The following is a 22,900-nucleotide window of genomic DNA, read 5'->3' on the forward strand; positions in this document are numbered from 1 at the left end:
TTTTTTCAGTTATTCAGCATTTAATTTTTTCTCCTCACCTTTCTACCCACCCAGTAGGAAAAAAGAAAACAAAATTCTTGTAAGAAATATACACAGTCAAGGAAAATAAATTCCCATACCAGTCATACCCAAGAATATGTGCATCATTCTGTATATTTAATACATCATCACTGTCAAGAGATGTGGATAGCATTCTTTATCAATGGTCCTCAGGAATCATGGTTGTTCACTGCATTAATCAGAATTTTAAAATCTCTCACAATTATTCATTTTACTGTGTTGTTGTAATGGTACAAATTGTTCTAGTTCTGCTCACTTTATATCAATTCATACAAATCTTCCAGGTTTCTTTGAAAAGGTCTCTTTCACCATTTCTTACAATATAATAACATTTCATTTAATTTCTATACTATAATTTATCAGACATCTCCCAATTGATAGACACTTTGACAATGGTTAAAGAGCCGCTCTAAAACTATTTATATGTATTGGATCTTTTTCCTCTTTTTTTTTTGATCTCATTAGGGAGACAGGATTAGTAGTGATATTTTTATGTATAAGTTTGTGTGTAGTTCCAAATTGTTTTCTACAACAGTGGGAGTACATAGGTGAAATCACAGATCTGATAACCTCCTCTTCCCATCACATTTTAATTCTTGGCAATTTCAAAACAAAGACAGTGAAGATGATGAAAAAAAAAGATGGAAAATATAGTTCAGTAGTAAGGAATGAGAGGAAACAAAGACTTATATTATATTCCTTAACTCTATAATCATGAATAGTTTTTTTTAATTTTTTTTATTCATTTTTCCAAATTATCCCCTCCCTCCCTCCACTCACTCCCCCCGATGGCAGGTAATCCCATACATTTTACATGTGTTACAATATAACCTAGATACAATATATGTGTGTAAATACCATTTTCTTGTTGCACATTAATTATTAGATTCCGAAGGTATAAGTAACCTGGGTAGATAGACAGTAGTGCTAACAATTTACATTCGCTTCCCAGTGTTCCTTCTCTGGGTGTAGTTATTTCTGTCTATCATTGATCAACTGGAAGTGAGTTGGATCTTCTTTATGTTGAAGATTTCCACTTCCATCAGAATACATCCTCATACAGTATTGTTGTTGAAGTGTACAGTGATCTTCTGGTTCTGCTCATTTCACTCAGCATCAGATCATCTAAGTCTCTCCAAGCCTCTCTGTATTCCTCCTGCTGGTCATTTCTTACAGAGCAATAATATTCCATAACCTTCATATACCACAATTTACCCAACCATTCTCCAATTGATGGACAATAGTTTTTTTTAAGACAAGAATTGCAATTTTAGATATGGCAAACATCAAAAAATGTCACAGAAAATGAAATTAGTTACATTTTAACTGATTAGACATGATTTGTTATGAAAATGGAAGTCATTTCTGAATCAGCTGTCATTATATAATCAGACCACCTACTTGCCTGAGCAAAGACCAAAACTGAGGAGAATGTATAAGAAAAAATTAAAAATAAGAAGCATGTCCAATTCAACAAGTTAATGTTAACAAATGGAATGTGGAAGGAAGAAAGTATATTGACATTAATTATAATAATTTTATAGAGAAGTTTAAGTAATAAAAGTCAATTACCATAATGAGGAGATCCCTAAAGCTAAAATCTATCTTAACATACACAAATGCCTTGATTTACTTTGTTCAGGGGAAAAATATATGGTTTGTTGTTGCTTAGTTGTCTTTTAGTCATGACTGATTCTTTGTAACCCCATTTGAGTTTTTTTTTTTTTTTTTTTTTTTTTTTTGACAAAGATACTGGAGTGATTTGTCATTTCCTTCTTTTTTATAGATGAGGAAACTGAAGTAAACAGAGTTAAGGGATTTGCTTAGAGTCACATAGGCTAGATTTGAACTTAAGACTTTGAACTTGACATATATTGCAGGCCCACCATTCTAGCCACCGTGCCACCTTTTTGCCCTAGTAGCCAAAGGCAATAACACTAATTTAGAATATAAACTCATTTGTAAAATTTTCCTTTTGTTATACTCAGAGTGAAATGAGATTAGATAACCTTAAAGATTCCTTTCATTTCCCAGGTTCCATATCTACCAAATTATAATCTTCACGAGATGATTGATTTACTGATGGAAGACGCTTGAGAAATTATTTAATCCAACCTCTCCCTCCTCCATTCGACAGATGAAGAAATGGAGGTCAGAATGGTGAAATACCTTGCTTAATGTGGCAGGCAGAACTGAGATCGGAATGGATCGATCCTTAAATGCTTTATAACTTTTTGGGGATGTGTCTAGGGCAACCATTCTTGATTTTTTTCCTGGATGTTCTTATGACTCTCTGACCCTTGTCACAATAACACAGTAGCCTTCTTGTCTTAGCATTTCCCTCAGGTATCTGGGGTGAGATTGTCCCTTTGTCATGTTGAGCCCCCTTCTCTCTCTTAGTGAGTTCTTTCTAGGGTCCTCCATTGTGGGGAACCATTTTTCATTCTCCTACTGGCCATGTTTCTCACTTATTATTTTCTCCCATTAGAATGTAAGCTTCATGAGGACAGGGACTGTCTTTTCTTGTATTTTTGTTCCCTGTAATTAGCACAGTGCTTTGCATACAGTAAGCACTTACTGAATGCATCTTACTTACCTATCACCGTCTCTTGTATTTTGTATAACTCTGAGGTTCATGGCATTCTGTGGGTGTACTTTTCTGTTCTTTTTCTCTGACAACCCCTCAAGACTTTTTAAGATGTTAGGAGGTTTAGAAAGAGCCTTTCCCCTTGAGAACACTTCATTTCAATGCCTAGATGTGTCTTGCAGCCTGGAATATTGCTTGGCCATGTAAACATAATAATTGGAATTGCATGGATTGACCCTTAAGTATGCTCATGAAGTTGATGGGAGACACCCTACTCCCTGAAGGCCGAGACTAAAGACACCTACCTGGTGTGTGTGCAGGCAGGACAGTGTGCTTGATTGATGGATTGGGTGGTGGTGGGAGGAGGGATTTGGAATTCTTTTTTTTTTTTTTTTTTCAGTTTCATTCCCAAACCTGTGTCATTAGCCTAAATGATTTTTTAGCCTCTCCCTGCTTCCTTTGACATCCTCCCCCACACCCCAGTCTTGGTGGTGAGCAGAGTCTACTAGAAGGTTCATTTTCCTTTGCTCAGGAGGCTGCTGAGAAGTTTCTCAATTCCTGGAGCTCCTTGGCTCAAGCTGTTTACTCTGGTAGGGCAAACCAGCTCTCTAGTCCTTCCCCACTTCTTTTTTTTAAATCCACTTTTTAAGCACACAGTCTCTCCTGTTGCCCCTCCCCTTTTAGACCTCCCTTTTCCTTTCTCCCTTTTCTCCTCTTCTTCTCCTTTCTCCCCTCTCCCCTTCCTTCTCACTAAACTCCCTATCCACGCCTTTCTCTGCTTATTTCATTTTCTTATCATATCATCCCACCTTTAATTGATGTTCCAAACTATCTGACTGCCCCTGGTTCTGCTTTGTTTCTCTGTCTGTGTCCTGGGTGTATATGGGTCCCCATTTCTGCTTTTAGGAAGAAAGTTGCCTGAAGTAGGTTGTATCTCCTCATTCCTCTGAAGGATAGGGTTCTTCTGCTCATGGCAAGGCTGGGCCTCGGGTTGTGGGATGATTGATTCTGGGTGTGTTAGGACAGGTCAGTATGAGGGGAAGGGAGTGACAGACATAGTCAGACCAATATCATCCTCGTCCATCCTGCTCTCCCAGGTCCAGCCCGGCTCTTGGTGGGGATAAAAGTCTCGTGCTGGAGCCCCAGGGCAAGAACTCATTCACCTCATCTGTCCATCTGTCTGAAGCTGCTGAGACCATCCGTCCTGATCATGTCCTGTGTGCCATTTGGTGCCCGTGGAGGCTTCAGTGCCCGCTCTGCTTGCTCTGCCCAGGTGGGGAACTGGCGCAGAGCTGGCATCAGGGAAGCAAAGACAAATGGTGGCTTCAGCAGCCAAAGCCTTTGTTCCATGGGAGCGGCGAGGGGCATCTCTGGCAGAGGAGAGAGAAGCTGGGCGTCACGGGGCAGATTTGGGGTGAAGTTTGGGCAGGGTGGGGTTGGGGCTGGTCTTTGTCCCCCAGGAGGCATCCAAGAGGTCACCATCAATCAGAATCTCCTAAGTCCTCTCAAGATTGAGATTGACCCTCAATTCCAAACTGTCCGGGCTCAGGAAACGCAGCAGATTAGAGCCCTCAACGACCAGTTTGCTTCCTTCATCGACAAGGTGAGGGTCATTGCATTCAATCCCCTACAGCTACACTTTCAGCAGAGAGATGGTTCTTGGGCCTAGGTTTAGAGATTTTTGAGGAGAGAGGGATTCTGGCTTCTCTCCATGACCTGTCCAATCATCTGTCAAAGTTAGAAAATCCCCTTCCCCCACCTAGCTATCACACCCCTCAACCGTCTTAGAAGCAGTTTCGTCTTGTTGGATATTACAGGAGAGGGCTGCAGGGGCTGTTGTTTATACATAATTAATCAATATTAAGATAGGTACTTCCATTAACCCTTCAAAAAACTCTAATGTTCTTTGTAACCTGCCAAAGATCAAATTAGAGACTTGATTTGTTTAATTCATAAAGAGACAACTTCACTGGGCTGACCAACCACAGAATTATAGCATCTTTAGACTTCATCTGACCCCAGGAAATGAGTTGCCCTTGGAACTTAGCCAAAAAGTGGCAAACTTGAGTCTTTTGACAGCAGGGTTAGCTCTCTCCTCTCCACTGTCCATTTTCAATTCTGAGGCTTTTTTGCCTTTGGAGAATTTTCAAGATCCTTCTGTTTATGTATCAGGTTCGATTTCTGGAACAACAGAACAAAGTGCTGGAGACCAAGTGGCAGCTTTTGCAGGACCAGAAGGCGGGGATGGGCGGCCACCTTCAAACCATGGAGCCTTTCTTTGAGGCTTATATAGCCAGGCTGAGGAGGCGACTAGAGCAGCTCCAGGGGGAACATGGATCACTAACCTTGGAGCTGAAGTCTTGTCAAGAGCAGGAGGAGGATTATAAAACCAAGTAGGAAAAAACAACTCCTGCCCTCCCCCATCCATCTTCTTTTCCTGAGGGCCCCAAGGAGATGGACAGAGGATTAAAGCAAGAAGGAAGTTCAGGGATTATTTGGCTCAACTTTCTGATTTTGCAAAGATGGACACAGAAGTCCAGAGAGGCATTTAACTTTCCTCATCTAGCTAGAAAGTAGTCACACAATCAGGGTCATATAGTTCTGGGACCGTTAGGTGGTTCAGTAAATACAGTGCTGGACCTGAAATTAGGAAACCTCACCTTCCTCAATTCCAATCTGACTTCAGACATTTATTAGCTACGTGACTCAGCAAGGTATTTAACCCTGTTTGCCTCAGTTTCCCCAGTTTCCAGTTTTCAGTAAAATGAGCCAGAGAAGGAAATGGCAAACCACTCCAGTATCTGCTTAGAAAAGCTTCAATGGGGTCACAGAGAGTTGGATATGAGCAAAATAGCTAAACAAACAACACCTAGTTCTAAGATCTATGTTTTTCCCACAATACCTGGCTGCCTCTCCCAATAGCTCTCTGAACTCAGGAAATTCCTGTTCAGCCACTGTGAGTCAGTGGGGTTCAGATTCTGACCATTGGGTTGTCAGGATGGGAGGGAGAAGGGTCATTGAAGATAGCCCTTAGCTTCCAGCTTCATTCATGCTCCTGCTGGAGTTTCACTTCCCTGACCAGACCTTCCTCTGTAAAGGACCTGACAATAAGGGCTGGGATTCAACATGAGGAAGCAGCTACTTGATGGGAAAGAGAAAACTTCTTAAAAAGGCAAAGAGAGCCTTCTGTTCTGTAGAGTTTAAGGACATGGGAGTAGGGAGGAAACAAGGATTATATCAGGACTGACTGGTTTAAAGCCAGTAGAACAGATAGGATGACCTCTAGGGCACTTCAATCTGTGTTTTCTCATTTGAAAGGTATGAACAGGAGGCTTTCAAACGTCCCACAGCTGAGAATGACCTTGTGGTTCTCAAAAAGGTGAGAATAACCTAATGTTATTTCCTCTGATGATGATGATGATGAATAAAAAATAACTTACATTTCAATAGTGTTTACTGTGTGTTAAACATTGGGTTAAGTATTTTATAAATGTTATATTTGATCTTTACAACAAACCTGGGAGGTAAGTGATATTATTATCTCCATTTTACAGATTGGGAAATCGAGGCAGACAGAAGTAAATGACTTGCTTAGGGTCACACAACTATTACATGCTTGAATCCTGCCTTTCAGGGAGTTCCCAGACCACTGGATGAAATAGGACACACAACCCTGACATACATACTCACATATACACATATACCAAGAGCTAGGGATTGCTGAAAAGATGTCTAGATAGTAGTTCTAGAAGAAGAGGGAAAGAATTATTTAAGAAGAACTGGCTGGGATTAATCAAAGAAGATTTCCTGGAAGATGAGAATAAAAATTGTTGTGAAAGAGGGGTGCCCTATGTTTAACCCTAATGTTTTCCTGTATGGTTAGGCAGAGATTATGAGAGGTTTTGTAGAATGGGGATAGAGCTGGAGTCTAGGATAGAAAAAGGTGGCCATTACCTTCTAAGTTAGAAAAAAGGAACCAGGCAGCAGTTAGCTGAGGTCTCTTGCCTCCTTTTTTTCCCCTAGGACACAGATGGTGTTTACATGAGCAAGGTGGAGCTACAAGGCAAAGTGGATACTCTTCGAGAAACGATCTGCTTTTTGAAAAGTATCTTCAATGAAGTGAGGACTGCACAGTCTGCTGAAGGCCCACGGAGGGGGAAAGGGAGTGGGACAAAAGGGGGGTCGGGATGGTTTCTGTTACCAAATTTTTGATTGGCCAGGAGGGGTACCCCTGTTAGACAAATTTGCATATTGTGTTCCTCCAGACTCTATTGATTCAGAACCTTAGTATTTTCCTTAAGTCTTGGTCCTCCTGGCCCCAGATTTCCCATCATCCCCATCCTTATAAATCCTTCACAACTTTTACTTTATTTCTTATTCATTCTCCTCTCTAATAAGCTAGATGCTAATCAGATTTCCTCTGGTTTCCTGGCCTATGGTCTTGGAGGGTATCCCTCATCTTTTCCCTCTACCTCAGTGTCCTTAGCACCTGCCTCTCAACCCCTTCCTCTTCCCTTCAGTGCCCTTACTCATTCCTTGTCCTTCTTCTAAGTACCCTTCAATCCTTTCCTGTTTCTTAGGATCTCGCCAACTCCTCCACTTCTCTCCTTCCCCCTTTTTTCTCCCAGTATCTCCTCCCAATCCCCATGCTCTTCCAGAATCAGCTAGATGGAGCATTGGGCTTGGAGTCAAGAAGACTTGCATTCAAATATAGCCTCAGACACTATCTATATGACTGGCTTAGCAATTTAACTTTTCTGTGCCTTAATTTCCTCGACTATAAAAAGGGGATAATAATAGAACCTACTTTTCAGGATTGTAGGTGGCTTATAAAATACACTTTCCTTTCTTCTCCCCTTCTACTATGCTATACTGTAGCCTTCTTCTCAATTGCCCCAAAAGCTTTTTTTCTTTTTCTCTCTATTCCATTCTCCTACAGTGTCCCCTACAGGTCCTCGTCTTCTTTCCTTGATTGTCCCACCAGCCTTTACATGTCTCCTTGGGATACTTATTTCTTTTCTCTAGAATATAATAGTCTAGCTTGACACCTCTCTCTGCCAAGTCCCTGCCTTGACATGCCCTCATTGGTGATTCTGAGCACTGATTCTAAGATTGTATCAGTCTAGAAGCTCAAATGCAATTGGGACTCCAGACTGGAGTGGAGAACTCAAGATAATGCTTTCTCTTTCTATAGGAACTCAGTCAGATCAAGACTCATGGCAACGATGCTTCAGTGGTTGTTTCTATGGACAATAACCGATACCTGGATCTGGGAAGCATCATTTCAGAGATCCGAGCCCAGTATGAACTTATTGCTCAAAGGAGCAAAGCAGAGGCTGAAGCCATGTACCAGAACAAGGTCCTTGTCCTGACATTGTCTATTTTTCCATTCACTTTTCATAGTTCCTATCTAGAGGTCATTTGAATTTTCTCCAAGTCATATAGCCAGTGCTGTCAGGAAGGAGTCTGGGAATTTGGTGACTGGATATATTCTGTGTGATGTGATATTCTGCTACTGAAAAGGGTTAGGGTAAGGTGCCATTGTCCTCCTCCTTTGCAGGGATTATGATAAAAAGGGGAAACTGATGATGTTCAGTGTCCCCTAAATGTCCATCCATTGAGGAGGCTCAATCTTTGAATGCACATTCTTATATGTCCTGGAGGGGAGAACTGAAATTCTTTCAATAGTCTAACTTAAATCCATTAATGGACATCATAGACTTGGACATGGGGAGAAGTGGTTGTACAGAGGGGATCTAGAGTGTTCAGGGTCAAAAGTGATCTTATAAGTCACCATTAGGGGATAGGAGCCACAAGTGAGTAATAGTGTCACCTCTGCTTCCTTCCTTCAGTATCAGGAACTTCAAATATCTGCAGAGAAACATGGAGACAGCATAAGAGACACCAAGATTCAAATCACTGAGCTGACCCAAGCAATTCAGAGACTTCAAAATCAGATTGAGAATGTTAAGAAGCAGGTAGGTTCTTCTGGTCCCCCAGACCCTCTTCTTCTCCTTCAGTATCTCTATCCAGTTGCTGCCTTTTATGTCCCTAAAACTATACTACACAACTAATGCTTCTCTTTCTATTGAATCCTCCAAAGATAGGACTCAACCCTCAATTAATGAGGAGTGTAAGCAGAGAAATTCATTTCTCCCTCTTGGTGTATTGTTTAGGATGTAGCTATGTGGCTATGGAATCATAGCCTTTCCTATGGGTTATCTGGCCAAAGGTATATAAATTTTGGTTGTTGAAATCTTGCAAGATATCTTGGAGTTTATGGGTTAGATTTCTTTTTTTTCTCTTCCCTCCTTATTTATTCTATCATAAAACTGCAACAATTAACTTATTTGACCCAAGCAGCTTCATTTATGATTTCTTGAAATATAATATTGGAAAACTATTTTTGATAAAGTTTATTGGTGTTCAAATGGATCTGCTTGCCTATGACTAAAACCCAAATTCCTCTGGCTCTCACTGATTGACCAACAATATGTTACACCCCAAATCTCACTTGGATTATTATTAATTTTTTTTGGTTTTGATGATTTAGACTGAGTGCAAATTGCTATTTTTTCTGTTTTGACCAGAAATCCTGAAAGTTTTCCCCTCCTAAATTGATTTTTTTTTGACTAGGTAAAAGAGGGCTCCCCTCGCTTTGGGCCTATTTATTACTTAGCCTTAATCAATGAATGAGTGTTACCTCAGACAAACTGAGACTTAGGAAAGATCTAGCTTAAAAAGACAGAGGTCTCCCCTGCATCTAGGACCATCAGCAGTTAGTTGTCTTGCTATTAGACTCAGATGACTCTGGAAGAGAATGAGTCTGGTGACTTGCATAGCCCTTGTCTCATTTAAATTCAATTCACCTGCAAGTCAAGATATCACCCTTCTGATGTCACTGGTTTTCTTGAATGAAGGAGAAATAAATATAACATTTATGTGGAAAGGAGATCCTAAGTATTCTATCTGGAGACAATTCCTTATTTTCTCCTATAACCCCAAGTAACTGAATACTATTGCTAGGTAAGGGACTATTGACAAGATCACTTCTTTGTTTTCTTAACTTCTTTGTTGCTAGTTTTGAAATTACTATGGATTTACTCATCTTAGCTAGAACTTCAAAGGGAAAGTATTTTAAACCAAAATGCTTAATGCTTTCATCCTACCCTGGGGAAAGTGTAATGTAGGAAAGTCTAGAGGTAGAAATGAAAAAGACAAGAATTATTAGCTCTACTTAGGTGGGTGCTTTGCATCAGTCTTAGAGGTGATGCTTTTCATCGTGTGTGTGTGTGTGTGTGTGTGTGTGTATGTGTGTGTGTGTATGTGTGTGTGTGTGTAACAGAGGAGTAGAGTCAGGAAATGGGATGAAGAAGCTGGATTTCCTTCTGAGTGGACTTCTTATAGGGTAGTTTTATGGCTTGTTACAAAGGTCTTTGAATTCCCAGGATATCAGCTCTTTCCTTTCTCCTTTGCCAAGTTATTCTCTAAATCATCGTAGTTTGGGTTACAAGGTCCACTTCTCTGAATGCTCATCCTGATGGAGAAGCATTATGCCATAGATAATCACAAATACCGGACAATACTAAAATGTTTCAATTTTTTAGAATACAGTCTTTAGAATACAGTTGGGTTCTGTCATGTGAATGTGGTAGGGAATCTCTGCATTCAATTGATCAATCAAATACTAATTGGGTATGGATGTCATGTCTTATTCCGCTCTGAAAATCTGAGAATTCACTATAATAATACCTCAACTTTCTATGGCCCCTTATGATTTATAAAGAACATTCCTTACAATAACCTTTTGAAGTTTAGGCCGTGGATATTCTAATCACTCCTACTTTGGAAGTTAAAAGCAGGAGTCAGAGTTGAAGTAATGTGCCTAAGTTCACCTAGCTAGAAAGTGCCACACCTGAGATTTAAATCCAAGGCCTCTGTCAGAACAGTCTTGCATTTACTCTTCATTCTATTCCTTAAGGCCCCTTTTCTCCCTAATGGTGAAGACCCCCTACCCATTCAGAAAGAGCTAGAAGGTTGCCCAGCTTTACTCTATGACAAAGAAGGAGATAAAGGAGAGAAAGTGCTTGTAATAGCTACAATAGTTGATGCTTTTCCTCTCCCAGAATGCCACAATCCAGTCAACCATCAGTGATGTTGAACAACGGGGAGAACAGGCCATCAAGGATGCTCAGGTTAAGGTGGTGGACTTAGAGAGTGCGCTTAAGAAAGCTAAGCAAGACATGGCAAGACTGCTCCGGGACTACCAGGAGCTGATAAGCACCAAACTGGCCCTGGATGTGGAAATAGCCACTTACAAGAGACTACTGGAGGGCGAGGAGTGCAGGTAATTGCGGGGCCTTGAGGACTCTGGGATGATTTAGCAGCACTCTGATGAAGGAACTTTCATTGAAATACTTGCCCTCATACCTTAGGTCATTTTCCCACTTTGAGTCAGTATTCAGATCTACAAAGAGGGATTATGAATTGGGTCCTGGGAACTCTTCCTGTCCTGTGGGTTGGTTGATTTTATGGATACAGTGGGTCCTGACTGAGATTTTCCTCCTCTTGTCTTTTTTCAACAGGATGTCTGGGGAATACACCGACAATGTCAGCATCTGTAAGTCCTGGTTGACTTCCGAGAGGGGGTAGATGCTTTGGTGTTGCTCTAGCCCTACAAAGGGTGACAAAAAGAAGTCCTAGTATTATTAATAGATGCATCTTTCTTTATAGCACTGGTTGGTGGAGGTACCACTAGCTCTGGAGGATGTGAGAACTCAGGATTCAGCTGCTCCAGTGTTGTTGTTGGAGGCTCCCATTTAGTCAAAGACCCTGGTTCCATCTCTGCTTCTGGTTCTGGCTTCTCTAAATCCAGTTCCAATTCTGTCACTGGCACCATCTTGAAGAAGACAACTATGTCAACTTTGAAGACTATCATATACTGAATGACAGTGTGCATCCCAAAGGCAAACCCCAATGGCCCAGACAGAGTTCCACAACCCAGAGCTTTCCCTCCTCAACCAGCTGGGTCCCTTTTATGTTCCCTCATAGTTCCAGACATTGATCAATACTTTTTCTTTCCCACAAACAATAGCAGCTCACATTTTTATAGTTTCACTTTCCTCACAATGTCTCTATGAGTCATGTAGTACAAATATTATTATACCTATTTTAATGACAAGGAAAAGGATGATCAGAGACTTTACTGATTTACCTGAGGTCACATAACTATGAAAAGCCAGACTAGGACTGGACTTGTGCTTTTCTGAGTGGCTGCCTAACAGGGTAGAGAGAGCATTGGCTTTGGAGGACTTGAGTTCAAATCCCAGCTCTGTCATAGATGTACAAGTTCTCAGGCAATTTGTTTAATTTCTCTGGGTTACACCTTCAAATAAGGGTTTGAGATTCTGGAGCAACAATAAAGTTTATTTGTTTCCCAGTCCTGAAGAGCTCATTGTTTTTGTTTTTTTTTTCAGAGAATTTTGAGGTTCTGGGGTGAAGAGGTATTGTTGTCTAGTGACTCTAACTCTGAGGACTGGGTTCAAATCCAACTTTTGGTGCATGTCACCTCCATGACTTTGGACCATTGGGTTATGTGTTTTCTCATGTATAAAATGGCTTCTGAGGTCACAGCTAATTCTAAATCTAGATTCTTATGAATTTCTTCCCCAGTTCTCAGCTTAGAGTTCTCCTTGTTTATGTGATTATTTGTGTTTTTATTTTCATTGCCTGGGTTTCCTTTCCTTCTTTCCTCAGTACTTCCTGTTTCATACCCAAAGGCAGAGAAGACTCTACCCTGGCCATGATGCTTTCTTATTATGTTAGATTAAGCTAGTCCAGTTGGAACAAAAGTATTTCCTAGAGTCAGAGTCTAATCTAGATCCAACCACAGATTGAAGGAACAAGTGAGGAAAAACCATATAGTCCCACTGATAGGCACAGTGGATGAAGTGGTGGGCCTGGAGTCAAGAAGACCTGAGTTCAAATCTAATCTCAGACAGCTGTGTGATCCTGTTGGTCTCAGTTTATTCAACTGAAAATGAAGATAATAATAGCATCTTCCTTCCAGTGTTGTTTTTCAGAATCAAATGAGATAATGTTTGTAAAGCACTTAGCACAGTGTGTGACACATAATAGGTTGTATATAAATGTTTATTCCCTTCTTCTCTTCCAAGACCAAGAATAAAAAGAATCAGATTCCTTTCAGACTTCTTCTCCTTCATTGTGTAATTTTGGAAGACATTGGTTTAGCTCCCTAGATCTCCCTGGTCTCCATTTCTCCACTTCTTTGACTCTTGTGATGACTCTTGGGCCCCCTTATTTCTTGGTCTGCCTCTCTCTGGCATCTATCTTCCAACTTTAAGCTGTTCTCAGCTAGGTCTTTTGAGTCAAATGACCTTCTAGTTATTTCCCTTCTGAAACTTATAGTAGAGCTATTTCCCTCTTGTGACAAATTGACACTCCTCAGTTAGGGTCCCCATCTGGTCTCATCTCACAGGGCAAGCCTGTTCAGACTCCTTGTACTGGCTATATCTCAAAATCTTAACCAACATCCCTCCTCCCCTACCTCCCTCTCTGTTCCCTTGCACTGAACCCTTGGACTTTATATTATCTCTCTTTCTCATCTGTTTCTCTCCCCTTTTCTCTCTCTTTCTCCCCTTCTCTCTCTTTCTCTCTCTGTCTATTGCTCTTTATCTCCTTCCTCTTGTTCCTTTCTCTGCCTCTCTGTTTGTTTCATCTCTGTCTCCCTTTTTTCTCTGTCTCTGTCTCTTTCCTCTCTCTGTATTTCTCCTTTCTTGCTCTGTCTCTCTCTGTCTCTGTTTCTTTCTCTCTCTCTTTTTCTTTCGCTCATTTTCTCCTCTCTCTTTCTCTTTGTGTCTCTTTCTCCTCCCTCTCTTTCTCTGTCTCTTCTCTCTTTCTCTGCTTTTCCTCTTATGCCTCTCTTTTCTCTCTTTCCTTTCTCTTCTCTCCTCTTTCCTCTCTCTTCTCTCTTCTCCCTTCTCCACCCTTCAAATCTCAAATCTTGTTGAGTTGTATTTGTCCCCTTCCTGTAACAAAGAAAAAAACAAAAAACCAACCAACTAAGCAACCACACTTGACAGCATATGCAACATTCTTCACTGGTAGTTTTCTGCCTTTTGTGCTTCATCTTATTATCCAGGACCAAGACTAGTCATTGAAATTAATTTGAGTTCAACTGCTTTTTTGTTTACATTATCGTAGTCACTGTGAATATTGTTCTTTTGGTTTTGTATAATTTCACAAACATCTTCTAATTGTAACTTGTAAATGGAATACCTCATGATTCTAGGTTCACACAAACTGGGTTAAATTCTGAATGCTGATGCAATGAAGGTCATCCCTTTTCTTTGGCCCACTGCCCCAATATGGTGAATTTCCAGGAAAGTCTCCCAATATACTCAGGGTATAGCGCATATAGATTCTTCAAATGTGGCCATCAGGGTACCCAGCTTCAAAATAAGCTTTCAAAGCACAAAATGCACATTGTATACAAGACAGTTCTCACTTTACCCCAAAGAAAATGGGGAAGATGCAAAAGACTCTCAGGAGAAAACACATACAGCACATTAGTTCTCCTTAGGGGTATGTTGGTAAATGTCTAACAGCTCTCCTAAAAGGCACAGCCTATCTTTAATTTTAATCTGCATTGTTAACATTTTATTAATAATTTTCTCAAGTCAAAATAATCAACAGAAAAATAAGCAGGCCTTGATTTGTAGTGTTTGCTGATATCTAAAGTATAAATATTCATATTGAAAATTTAACAACTGGTTTATGCTAGCTGGTAAGATCTGGCTTTAGCACATCCCTTTCTGAAAGATAGAACTTAAGAGTTACCATCAGACCAACTCTTTGATTCCCTCTTCTCTAAACTCCTAAAGATTATCTCTAAAATTCATAATACCATTCTGTGCCTTAGATTCCTTCTAGATGATGGATATACTCTGGGAACTGTGTATAGACAATCCCTTTTACAACAGACTCTCGCTGTCCTAATAACTTGATCTTTTCTCTTCAATGAGCAGGAACAATGCATACTATCTTTTTTTTTCCTTCAAGGAGCATCAAGAAATCTCCTTATTCTTCTAGAATGTCCAACTTCCAAACGTGAGAACTCTTAAATTTGATATTATTTGATATTACTTGCAAAACAATACCAAAGAAATCTTCCTTTTCTGGTTAGAGCACTTAGATTTTGAGACTCTAATGCTTAGAAAATCCTTCTTCTCCACAAATGAGGTGAGAGTTCAAGAATATTATATGTGTATTACTCTCTTGGACCAAATTGGAGAACTGACCTCGGCCACAATGCTTCTGTTGGGAATTTATCAGTGACCTCGTTGCTATTGTCCCTTGAGGTGGAAAGTTTGATTCTCTGGACCTCTTCTCCTAGGCTGACTGCAAGCACATGACATATACTACTGCCACAAGTTGACAGCAATTCTTACTGTGGGGAAGGAAATTGTAGTGGGCACAGATCTCCTACATGGAATTTCAAGACTTAAAGTCAACAGAAAGTCAATCCCTTATCTACAAGTGAGAAAGCAAACCATCCTGGATGGGTGGATTCTTGCAGTAAATAGAGCAACCCCAAATAGAATTCTCAGATAAAAGTTTCACCAATGGATCCTGATAATACATATGAAAATCCAAATGTGAATCTGGAGGAAGCCAGAATTGATGAGAAATCAATGTTTTATCCTTTGGTGAAAATTAATTGATTGATCTTTCCCTTCCAAAAGGGAAAACACTTAGTATTTTTAGATCATCAGGCAACCTTCTTCCTAGAAACTTGCAATCTTTAAGGATCCCTGACAAACTTCTTGGATTTATTCCAAGACTGGAAAAACCACTGAGATCAGTAAACAAACAAACAAACAAACAAACAAACAAAATCACCTGTAACAAAAGGACTGGATATTGGGAACCAGCTCATCAATAGAGGAACTCCACTATGTAACATGTGGCTCAGGATCCTGAATTCCTCATCCATAGTGTGCCCATCATCCCAGAGCCACATCGACATTGGCTAGTGTCAATTTGCTGGTGTGGAATGAAAACTCATAATTGCTTTAATTTGTATCTTATTATTAGCGATCTAGAACATTTTTTACCTGATTTTTGAACATGAAAGTTTTTTCTTTTGAAAACTTTCTTTATATCTCCCAGATTCCTCATGTTTTCTTCCTAGGTCTATCCCTTCCCTCCTACCTAGCTATATTGAGCCACACTTTTCCTTCTTTAAGAATCTTTCCTTGGATAAATCCACGGATATATTCTTTGAGTCCTTCATCAGTCTATGATGAAGACCTATGTCTAGAACTCTGAACTGAGAGTTTTAATTTTGTCTTTGTCTGTATCCTGGAAATGTGCTTGATAGTTAAAGACTGGAAGTTCTCTTAAGATTTTTCTTTGAGAACCTAGGACATAATGGCAGGGGTGTGGGTTGTACTTCCAATGTGGAGCAAAAGTAATAATGATCAAAATATAGGTATTCAGGAAAGCTCCCTAGAAACGGGCTTTTTTGGCCATGGTTTCCAAAGGGAGGAATTTTTTTCCAAACAAAGATCATTGTGAACAGAAAAATGTTCCCTATAAGTGATTCTAGATTTCTTGTGTTTGGGATTTGCCACACAGTACACCCAGCACATTTGGAAATAGCAGTCCTTTGGAACGTAAAGTCAAACAATGATAAGCATAGCTGTCAAACAATGCAGGAAGAATAGTAACTTGGGAGAATCCTTCCTTTCCCTTTCTCAGAGCAAGGGATAATGGGAAAATGCCTGTATCTTGAATCCGAGAGCCCTGAATTAAAATTCTGAGCCTGTGGGACTTTTCTTGCTGAGAGCCTCTCTAGTTTTTATTTCCTTTAGTAAAGTAAGGGAATTTGGACACATGGTGCTAAAGACACTTACTTCTTGTATCTTTTTTTAAAAATAGTTTTTATTTACGAGATATATGCATGGATAATTTTACAATATTGACAATTGCCAAACCTTTTGTTCTAATTTTCCCCCTTCTTCCCCCCTCCCCCCAGATGGCAGGTTGACCAATACATGTTAAATATGTTAAAATAGAAATTAAATACAATATATGTATACATGTACAAACAGTTGTTTTGCTGTACAAAAAGAATAAGACTTTGAAATAGTGTACAATTAGCCTGTGAAGGAAATCCAAAATGCAGGCGGACAAAAATAGAGGGATTGGGAATTCTATGTAGTGGTTCACAGTCATCACCTAGAGTTCTTTCACTGGGTGTAGCTGGTTCAGCTCATTACTGCTCTATTGGAACTGATTTGGTTCATCTCATTGTTGAAAATGGCCACATCCATCAGAATTGATCATCATATAGTATTGCAGAACAATAATATTCCATAACATTCATATACCACAGTTTGTTCAGCCATTCCCCAGTTGAGGGGCATCCACTCAGTTTCCAGTTTCTGGCCACTACAAAGAGGGCTGCCACAAACATTCTTGCACAAACAGGCCCCTTTCCCTTCTTTAAGATCTCTTTGGGATATAAGCCCAGTAGTAACACTGCTGGGTCAAAGGGTATGCAGTTTTCATATGATATGTTATTTCCATTCCTGATACAAGAGAAGATGGGATAGATTCTCCCTCTTATCCCTTTCTATTTTGTCTCCCATTCTTTGGTCTTTATGAACATGAGTCCATTGTCCTTTCCTTTTTCAAGGCTTTTAGAAGGAGTTTTGTGGCAATCTAGGAGAATGGAAATACTGATTGTCTTTCTCCCATCATAAAACCTCTTCCCCCCTCATTTTTGCACCTATCATTCCAGCTTATTACATTCTTCTACTCACTTCATTTTGAGCTGCTGGAGGACAATACATTAACTGCTTCCTCTCACAACTCACAACTCACGCCCTAAACCCCAGGAGCTTCTTCCAGATGATTTAAGAGCGTCTGTAGCCTTGTTTCTTCAACTTAGAAAGCTTTATGTCTCTCCTAGATTGTAAACTCCCTGAGGGTAGGGATCTTAACATGATTGAATCTCTCATAATACACAAACAAATACTTCATAGTTATTGGATGAATACATGAATAAACAAGAATAGTTGCAGCCTATTTCCTATCATCTTACATTCAGGAGGTAGGGAAAAGAATTAGAATTATTGATTACAAAGAAGGAAGTGGAAGACATAGCTTTCTTCCCCCATCCTCTGGGACAGTAGCAAGAAGGGTTGAATATTGATTGCATAACTAGAAAGGACAGAGGATCAAGAGTTTAGAGAAAAAGAAGGCATACACTCTTAATTAGGATAGATCTAATTTGTCTTGCTCAGAGGCAGAGGGATGGACACAATCATTCAGAGGAGCCAAGGAACAATTCGGGGACTACACACAGGCATCCCCAGGGTGGAGTGGAATACATAGTTATAACCCCTCACGTTCTTCCACCCTAGATGAGTAACTCAGAAAGCTGACATCACTCCTTTTTTGGTACCATGGGCCTTGTTTTGGAACCAAATCTCACTCAGCTGCTTTCTTGGCCACCTACACAGTTAAGAAGGTAGATAAGAGAGTCTGAGAATGTGATGGAAGCCTCCGGGGAAGGAGAAGACAGGTCAATTAGGAGTGAAGGCTCACACCCTTGAGAATCCCGGGCCAACTCCTTCCCTGAGGACTTCCTTGCTGATGGCACCCTATGGGTGGAGGAAGGTACTACTGGAGAGTCAGAGGAATTTGTCCAGGGATGTAGAAGGGATTGGGATTCTGGACCCAGGTCTCCTGGTGTCCAATTCTGGACTTCTCTTATTTTCTTCCTTCCCAAACCTCACCAAGGAAGGAAGATTATTACTTGTACATTTAACAACTGAATTTGTTTATCTCAATTAAATTCAATAAACAATTATTAAACGCTTACTATGTGGGGCAGCAAGGTGGCAGGATGAACAGAGGGCTGGAGAGGGGGGGAGTCAGGAAGACCTGAATTCAAATTCAATCTCAGACCCTTACTAGCTGTATAACTCTAGGCAAGTCACTTAATTCTGCCTCAGTACCTCATATGTAAAATGAGCGAGAAAAGAAAATGGCAAGCTACTTCAGCATCTTTGCCAAGAAAACTCCAAATGGGGGAAAGGAAGAGTCAGATACAACTGAATAACAACTGAGCAACAATGTACTGGGATTGTGCAAAGCATGGGGTAAAAAGATGAGAAAATAGTCCCTGACCTGAAGAAGCTAACATTTCTAAATGAGAGGGAAAGGCATGTACAAAGCTAAATACAAGGTAATTTTAGAAAGCAGAGAGCACTTGCAATATGGGTATGTGTGCAAGAGAGAGGAGAGATTTAAGGAGAGACATGAAGAACATGAGGAGGGGGTGGAGACAGGGACACAGAGAAGGACAAGGAGGGGGGAGGAGAAGAGGGAAAGGGAGAGGGAGAAATGAGGAAAATCTCACAGGGAAAGTGGCTGAAGAGCTGAGCTTCAAAGAAAGATAAAGATTCTGAGTGGTAGAAGAAGGACATTTTAGGTAAGGGGCCAGCTTGTTTGTGTACAAAAAGTCAGGTGATAGAATGCTAAATTCAGGAAACAACCAATAATCCAGTTTGAGTGAAATGTAGAGATAAGAAACATTAGATTAATATAAAAACAAAGGTGGAAAGATAGGTTGGAGTAAAATTGGGGAGGGCCTGAAATTTGCAGGCTCAAGAGCTTGTTTTTTATCCTAGAGGCAATTGGGAGTCAATGATAGTTTTTGAGCAGGAGAGTAAACTGTTTAGGCAGTGCAATGGGAAGATGATTTTGACAGCTGAGTGGCAGTGGGTTATTCATCTCCTGTCATCACAATTCCTGCAGCTTAACCAGTGGGGCCAAGTTCTCTGGGGAAGAGGATTCCAGGTTTTTTTTTTTTTTTTTTTTTTTTTTTTTTTTTTTTTTGCTGGTTTCACACACTTTAATCTTTTTTTCTGGGCTTTGATTTTATCTTTTGTAAAAGAAGAGAGGTGGACTACAGGATCTCCAAGATGCCTTCTAATTCAAAGTTTTATGATCTGGGAAAAAGATAATTTACCAATTTCCCCACTGTCTCTTTCTAGTTAGTTGGTCAATAAATATTTATTAGGCACCTACTATGTACCAGGTGTTATGTTAAATGATAGTATATAGAATTAAATATTATTATTATTTGAGGCATTCTGGGTTAAATGACTTTCCAGGGTCACATAGCTAGGCAGTATCTGAGGCCAGATTTGAACTTGGACCTTTCCTAACTTCAGTACTGGTATTCTATCTACTGCTCCTGGGAATATGAAGAAAGGCAAAAAAACCAAAAATACCCCAAAAAACTCTGCCCTCAATGAATTAAATATTTAATGGAGAAAGAGGGGGAATGGAACAACATGAAAATAATTATTCACAAACAACAATTATACAAAATAAACTGGAGATAATTAATGGAGAGAAGGCACTGGAATTAAGGGGCAGTGAGGAAATCTCATACAATTTGGGATTTTTAGTTGAGATTTGCAGAAGACCAGGGAAGCTAGGCCATAGAGATGAAGAGGAAGGAGATGTGAGGTATGAGGGACAGCAGATGAAAATGTTTAGAGTTTGGGTATGGACTATTGCCAAAGAGGTGGGTGTTACTAGATCACAGAGGACATGGGGGATGAGGAGAGTCAAATAAGATGTAAGAAGACTAGAGAAGGAGTCAGACTGTGAAAAGTTTTGGGTGCCAAACAGAGGATCTTCTGCTTGATAGCTAAATTAGGGACAATTCCATATCCTCCTTCCTCAATTTTTTCCTTCTTTTTTTCTTCTTCTTCCTCCTCCTTTATTTGGGAAGATGAAGCACAGGTAATAGGAATCTCTTTTTCTGAAAAGAAAAGCACTGGGATGTGGTGAGAAACACTGGATTAAGCATCTGAGCAAATTTCTAGGAGGTCGACACAATGTCTGCTAAGTTCTCTCCTTACTCCAACAGTCTCATTCACTAAATCTAAGGCAGTGTTTAATTCCAGTCTCCTACAAGGAATGGAGAAAAAGATCTCCAAGGACTTAGTCAAGGTTCTGGTTGAATCAGAAAAAAAGAGGAAGGAAAGCCACAATTTTCTTTCAGTCTTTTGACACCTTCTAGTATTGGTCCAGCCCAGATTTGTACCTGACCTTTACAGTGTTGGATACTGGAATTTCCTGGGTCCTCTAACCCTTCTTTAACATCCATGTGGCTCAATGTCAGGTCTCGCATGCGTCTTCTGACTGGAGGAGGGAACATATAGACATGCCTTTTCTTTCTTTCTTTTTTATTATTGAACATATTGTTGAACTTTAAAGGAATAAAAAATACATTTTTATTGGTCTTTTGAATATTATTGAAATATTATCCCTGGCTTTTGTAAAAACCATCAATTAATTGAAACACCGCAAAGTACTTCTAACAACAAACCTAGGAAGTTTAGGCATACCTTTTCTAGGCTTCAAGCTTTATTGAACATTTCTCTTCCCTGAAATTTTTTCTTCCTCTTCCTCAAAGCTTCTATTCCTTCCTTCCTTCCTTCCTTCCTTCCTTCCTTCCTTCCTTCCTTCCTTCCTTCCTTCCTTCCTTCCTTCCTTCCTTCCTTCCTTCCTTCCTTCCTTCCTTCCTTCCTTCCTTCCTTCCTTCCTTCCTTCCTTCCTTTCTTTCTTTCTTTCTTTCTTTCTTTCTTTCTTTCTTTCTTTCTTTCTTTCTTTCTTTCTTTCTTTCTTTCTTTCTTTCTTTCTTTCTTTCTTTCTTTCTTTCTTTCTTTCTTTCTTTCTTTCTTTCTTTCTTTCTTTCTTTCTTTCTTTCTTTCTTTCTTTCTTTCTTTCTTTCTTTCTTTCTTTCTTTCTTTCTTTCTTTCTTTCTTTCTTTCTTTCTTTCTTTTCTTTCTTTCTTTCTCTTTCTTTCTTTCTTTCTTTCTTTCTTTCTTTCTTTCTTTCTTTCTTTCTTTCTTTCTTTCTTTCTTTCTTTCTTTCTTTCTTTCTTTCTTCTTCCTCCTCTTCCTCCTCCTTCTTCCTTTTTCTCCTTCTTCTCCTTCCCCTTTCTTCTTCACCATATTCTAGATCACTCTCCTTAGAATGTTTTCCTAGAAAAAAACAGATTCTCTATACTCTGCCTAGATGCTTTTTTGATTCTGTTATCCTTACACAAGTTTTATTTCTCTCTTTAGACTGGGAGCTTCCTGAAAATAGGGTCAATGTTTTCTCCTTCATCTGTACTATTTCCTAGCTGTTCTGCCCTGTTCCACTCCAGCATCCCAGACATGTGGAAAACCAGACTGATACTCTTTGTATTATGATGCAATGGATAGAATACTGGACCTGGAATGAGGAAGACCCGCATTCAAATCTTGCCTTAGAAACTTATTAACTAGGACAAAGTGTTCAACCCTGGACGAGATACTTAATCTCTTTCTGCCTTAGTTTCCTCAACTGTAAAATGGGAATAATCTTCCAGTGCTATTGTAAGGAATACATAAGAGCCTTCCTAATTCTAAATACTATATAAATGCTAGTGATTACTATGATAAATAGATAGCTAGGTGGTACAGTGAATAGAATGTGAGGCTTTGAGTTATGAAGGCTCAACTTCTTAGTTCAAATATGGTCTCAGACATTTTCTAGTTGTGTGATCCTGGGTAGGTTACTTAATCTTGTTTGCTTCAGTTTCTTCATCTATAAAACAAAATGGAGAAGGAAATGGCAAACCACTCCAATATCTTTGCTAAGAAAACCCAAAATAGGGTCATGAAGAGCTGGACATGTCTGAGAGAAATAAATAACAATAACAAATTATTATTGTTATTATCTTATTACCTGACGAATAGAACTCAGTATTGGGAGTGACCTTCATGGCCATCTGGTGCAGTTTATCTCTTAAAAGGAATTTCTTTTACAATGTCTCAATAAGTAGTCTTAATTGTGTTGGGCAACTTGCTGTCTTCAAAGGAAGCCACTTCATTGGGAGGAGGGTTTGAGAGGGGAGGACTAGCAATAGTGATGTACACATATACACATGAATGTAATGCATAATTAACACACACATGTACATACATTCATATATATATAGGTAAAATGTGGATTCTATATTGTTTTATTTCAGTCCTCTATTTGTATTCTACTGTGTATACCAAAATTCTCTCCTTTTCTCTCCTCTCCTCTCCTGTTTCTTAGTTAAGTTCAAAATTCAAAGCATTAAAAAAGAAGTTATTTTCTTATAACAAGCTGAAATTTGTCTCATTG

At 39.6% G+C, this 22,900-nt stretch overlaps 1 protein-coding gene across 4 annotated transcripts in view; it reads left to right on the top strand.

Annotated features, from left to right (window-relative positions):
• KRT78 (keratin 78) overlaps positions 1-12,094 on the top strand; it is a 36,561-nt gene extending 24,467 nt beyond the window's left edge. For 2 of the 4 annotated variants that reach the window (XM_074270294.1, XM_074270293.1), the window contains 11 exons: positions 2,095-2,211; positions 3,180-3,237; positions 3,745-4,250; positions 4,820-5,040; positions 5,966-6,026; positions 6,671-6,766; positions 7,842-8,006; positions 8,500-8,625; positions 10,774-10,994; positions 11,233-11,267; positions 11,381-12,094. In XM_074270294.1, the coding sequence (XP_074126395.1) occupies positions 2,206-2,211; positions 3,180-3,237; positions 3,745-4,250; positions 4,820-5,040; positions 5,966-6,026; positions 6,671-6,766; positions 7,842-8,006; positions 8,500-8,625; positions 10,774-10,994; positions 11,233-11,267; positions 11,381-11,592 (1,707 nt within the window). In that variant the 5' untranslated portion in view covers positions 2,095-2,205 and the 3' untranslated portion in view covers positions 11,593-12,094. The remainder of the gene's footprint in view (positions 1-2,094; positions 2,212-3,179; positions 3,238-3,744; positions 4,251-4,819; positions 5,041-5,965; positions 6,027-6,670; positions 6,767-7,841; positions 8,007-8,499; positions 8,626-10,773; positions 10,995-11,232; positions 11,268-11,380) is intronic. The other 2 variants (XM_074270296.1, XM_074270297.1) reach the window with 1 other exon arrangement.
• Positions 12,095-22,900: the final 10,806 nt, after the last annotated feature.

This window comes from Sminthopsis crassicaudata, chromosome 5, assembly GCF_048593235.1.
Source record: "Sminthopsis crassicaudata isolate SCR6 chromosome 5, ASM4859323v1, whole genome shotgun sequence".
NCBI lineage: Eukaryota > Metazoa > Chordata > Mammalia > Dasyuromorphia > Dasyuridae > Sminthopsis > Sminthopsis crassicaudata.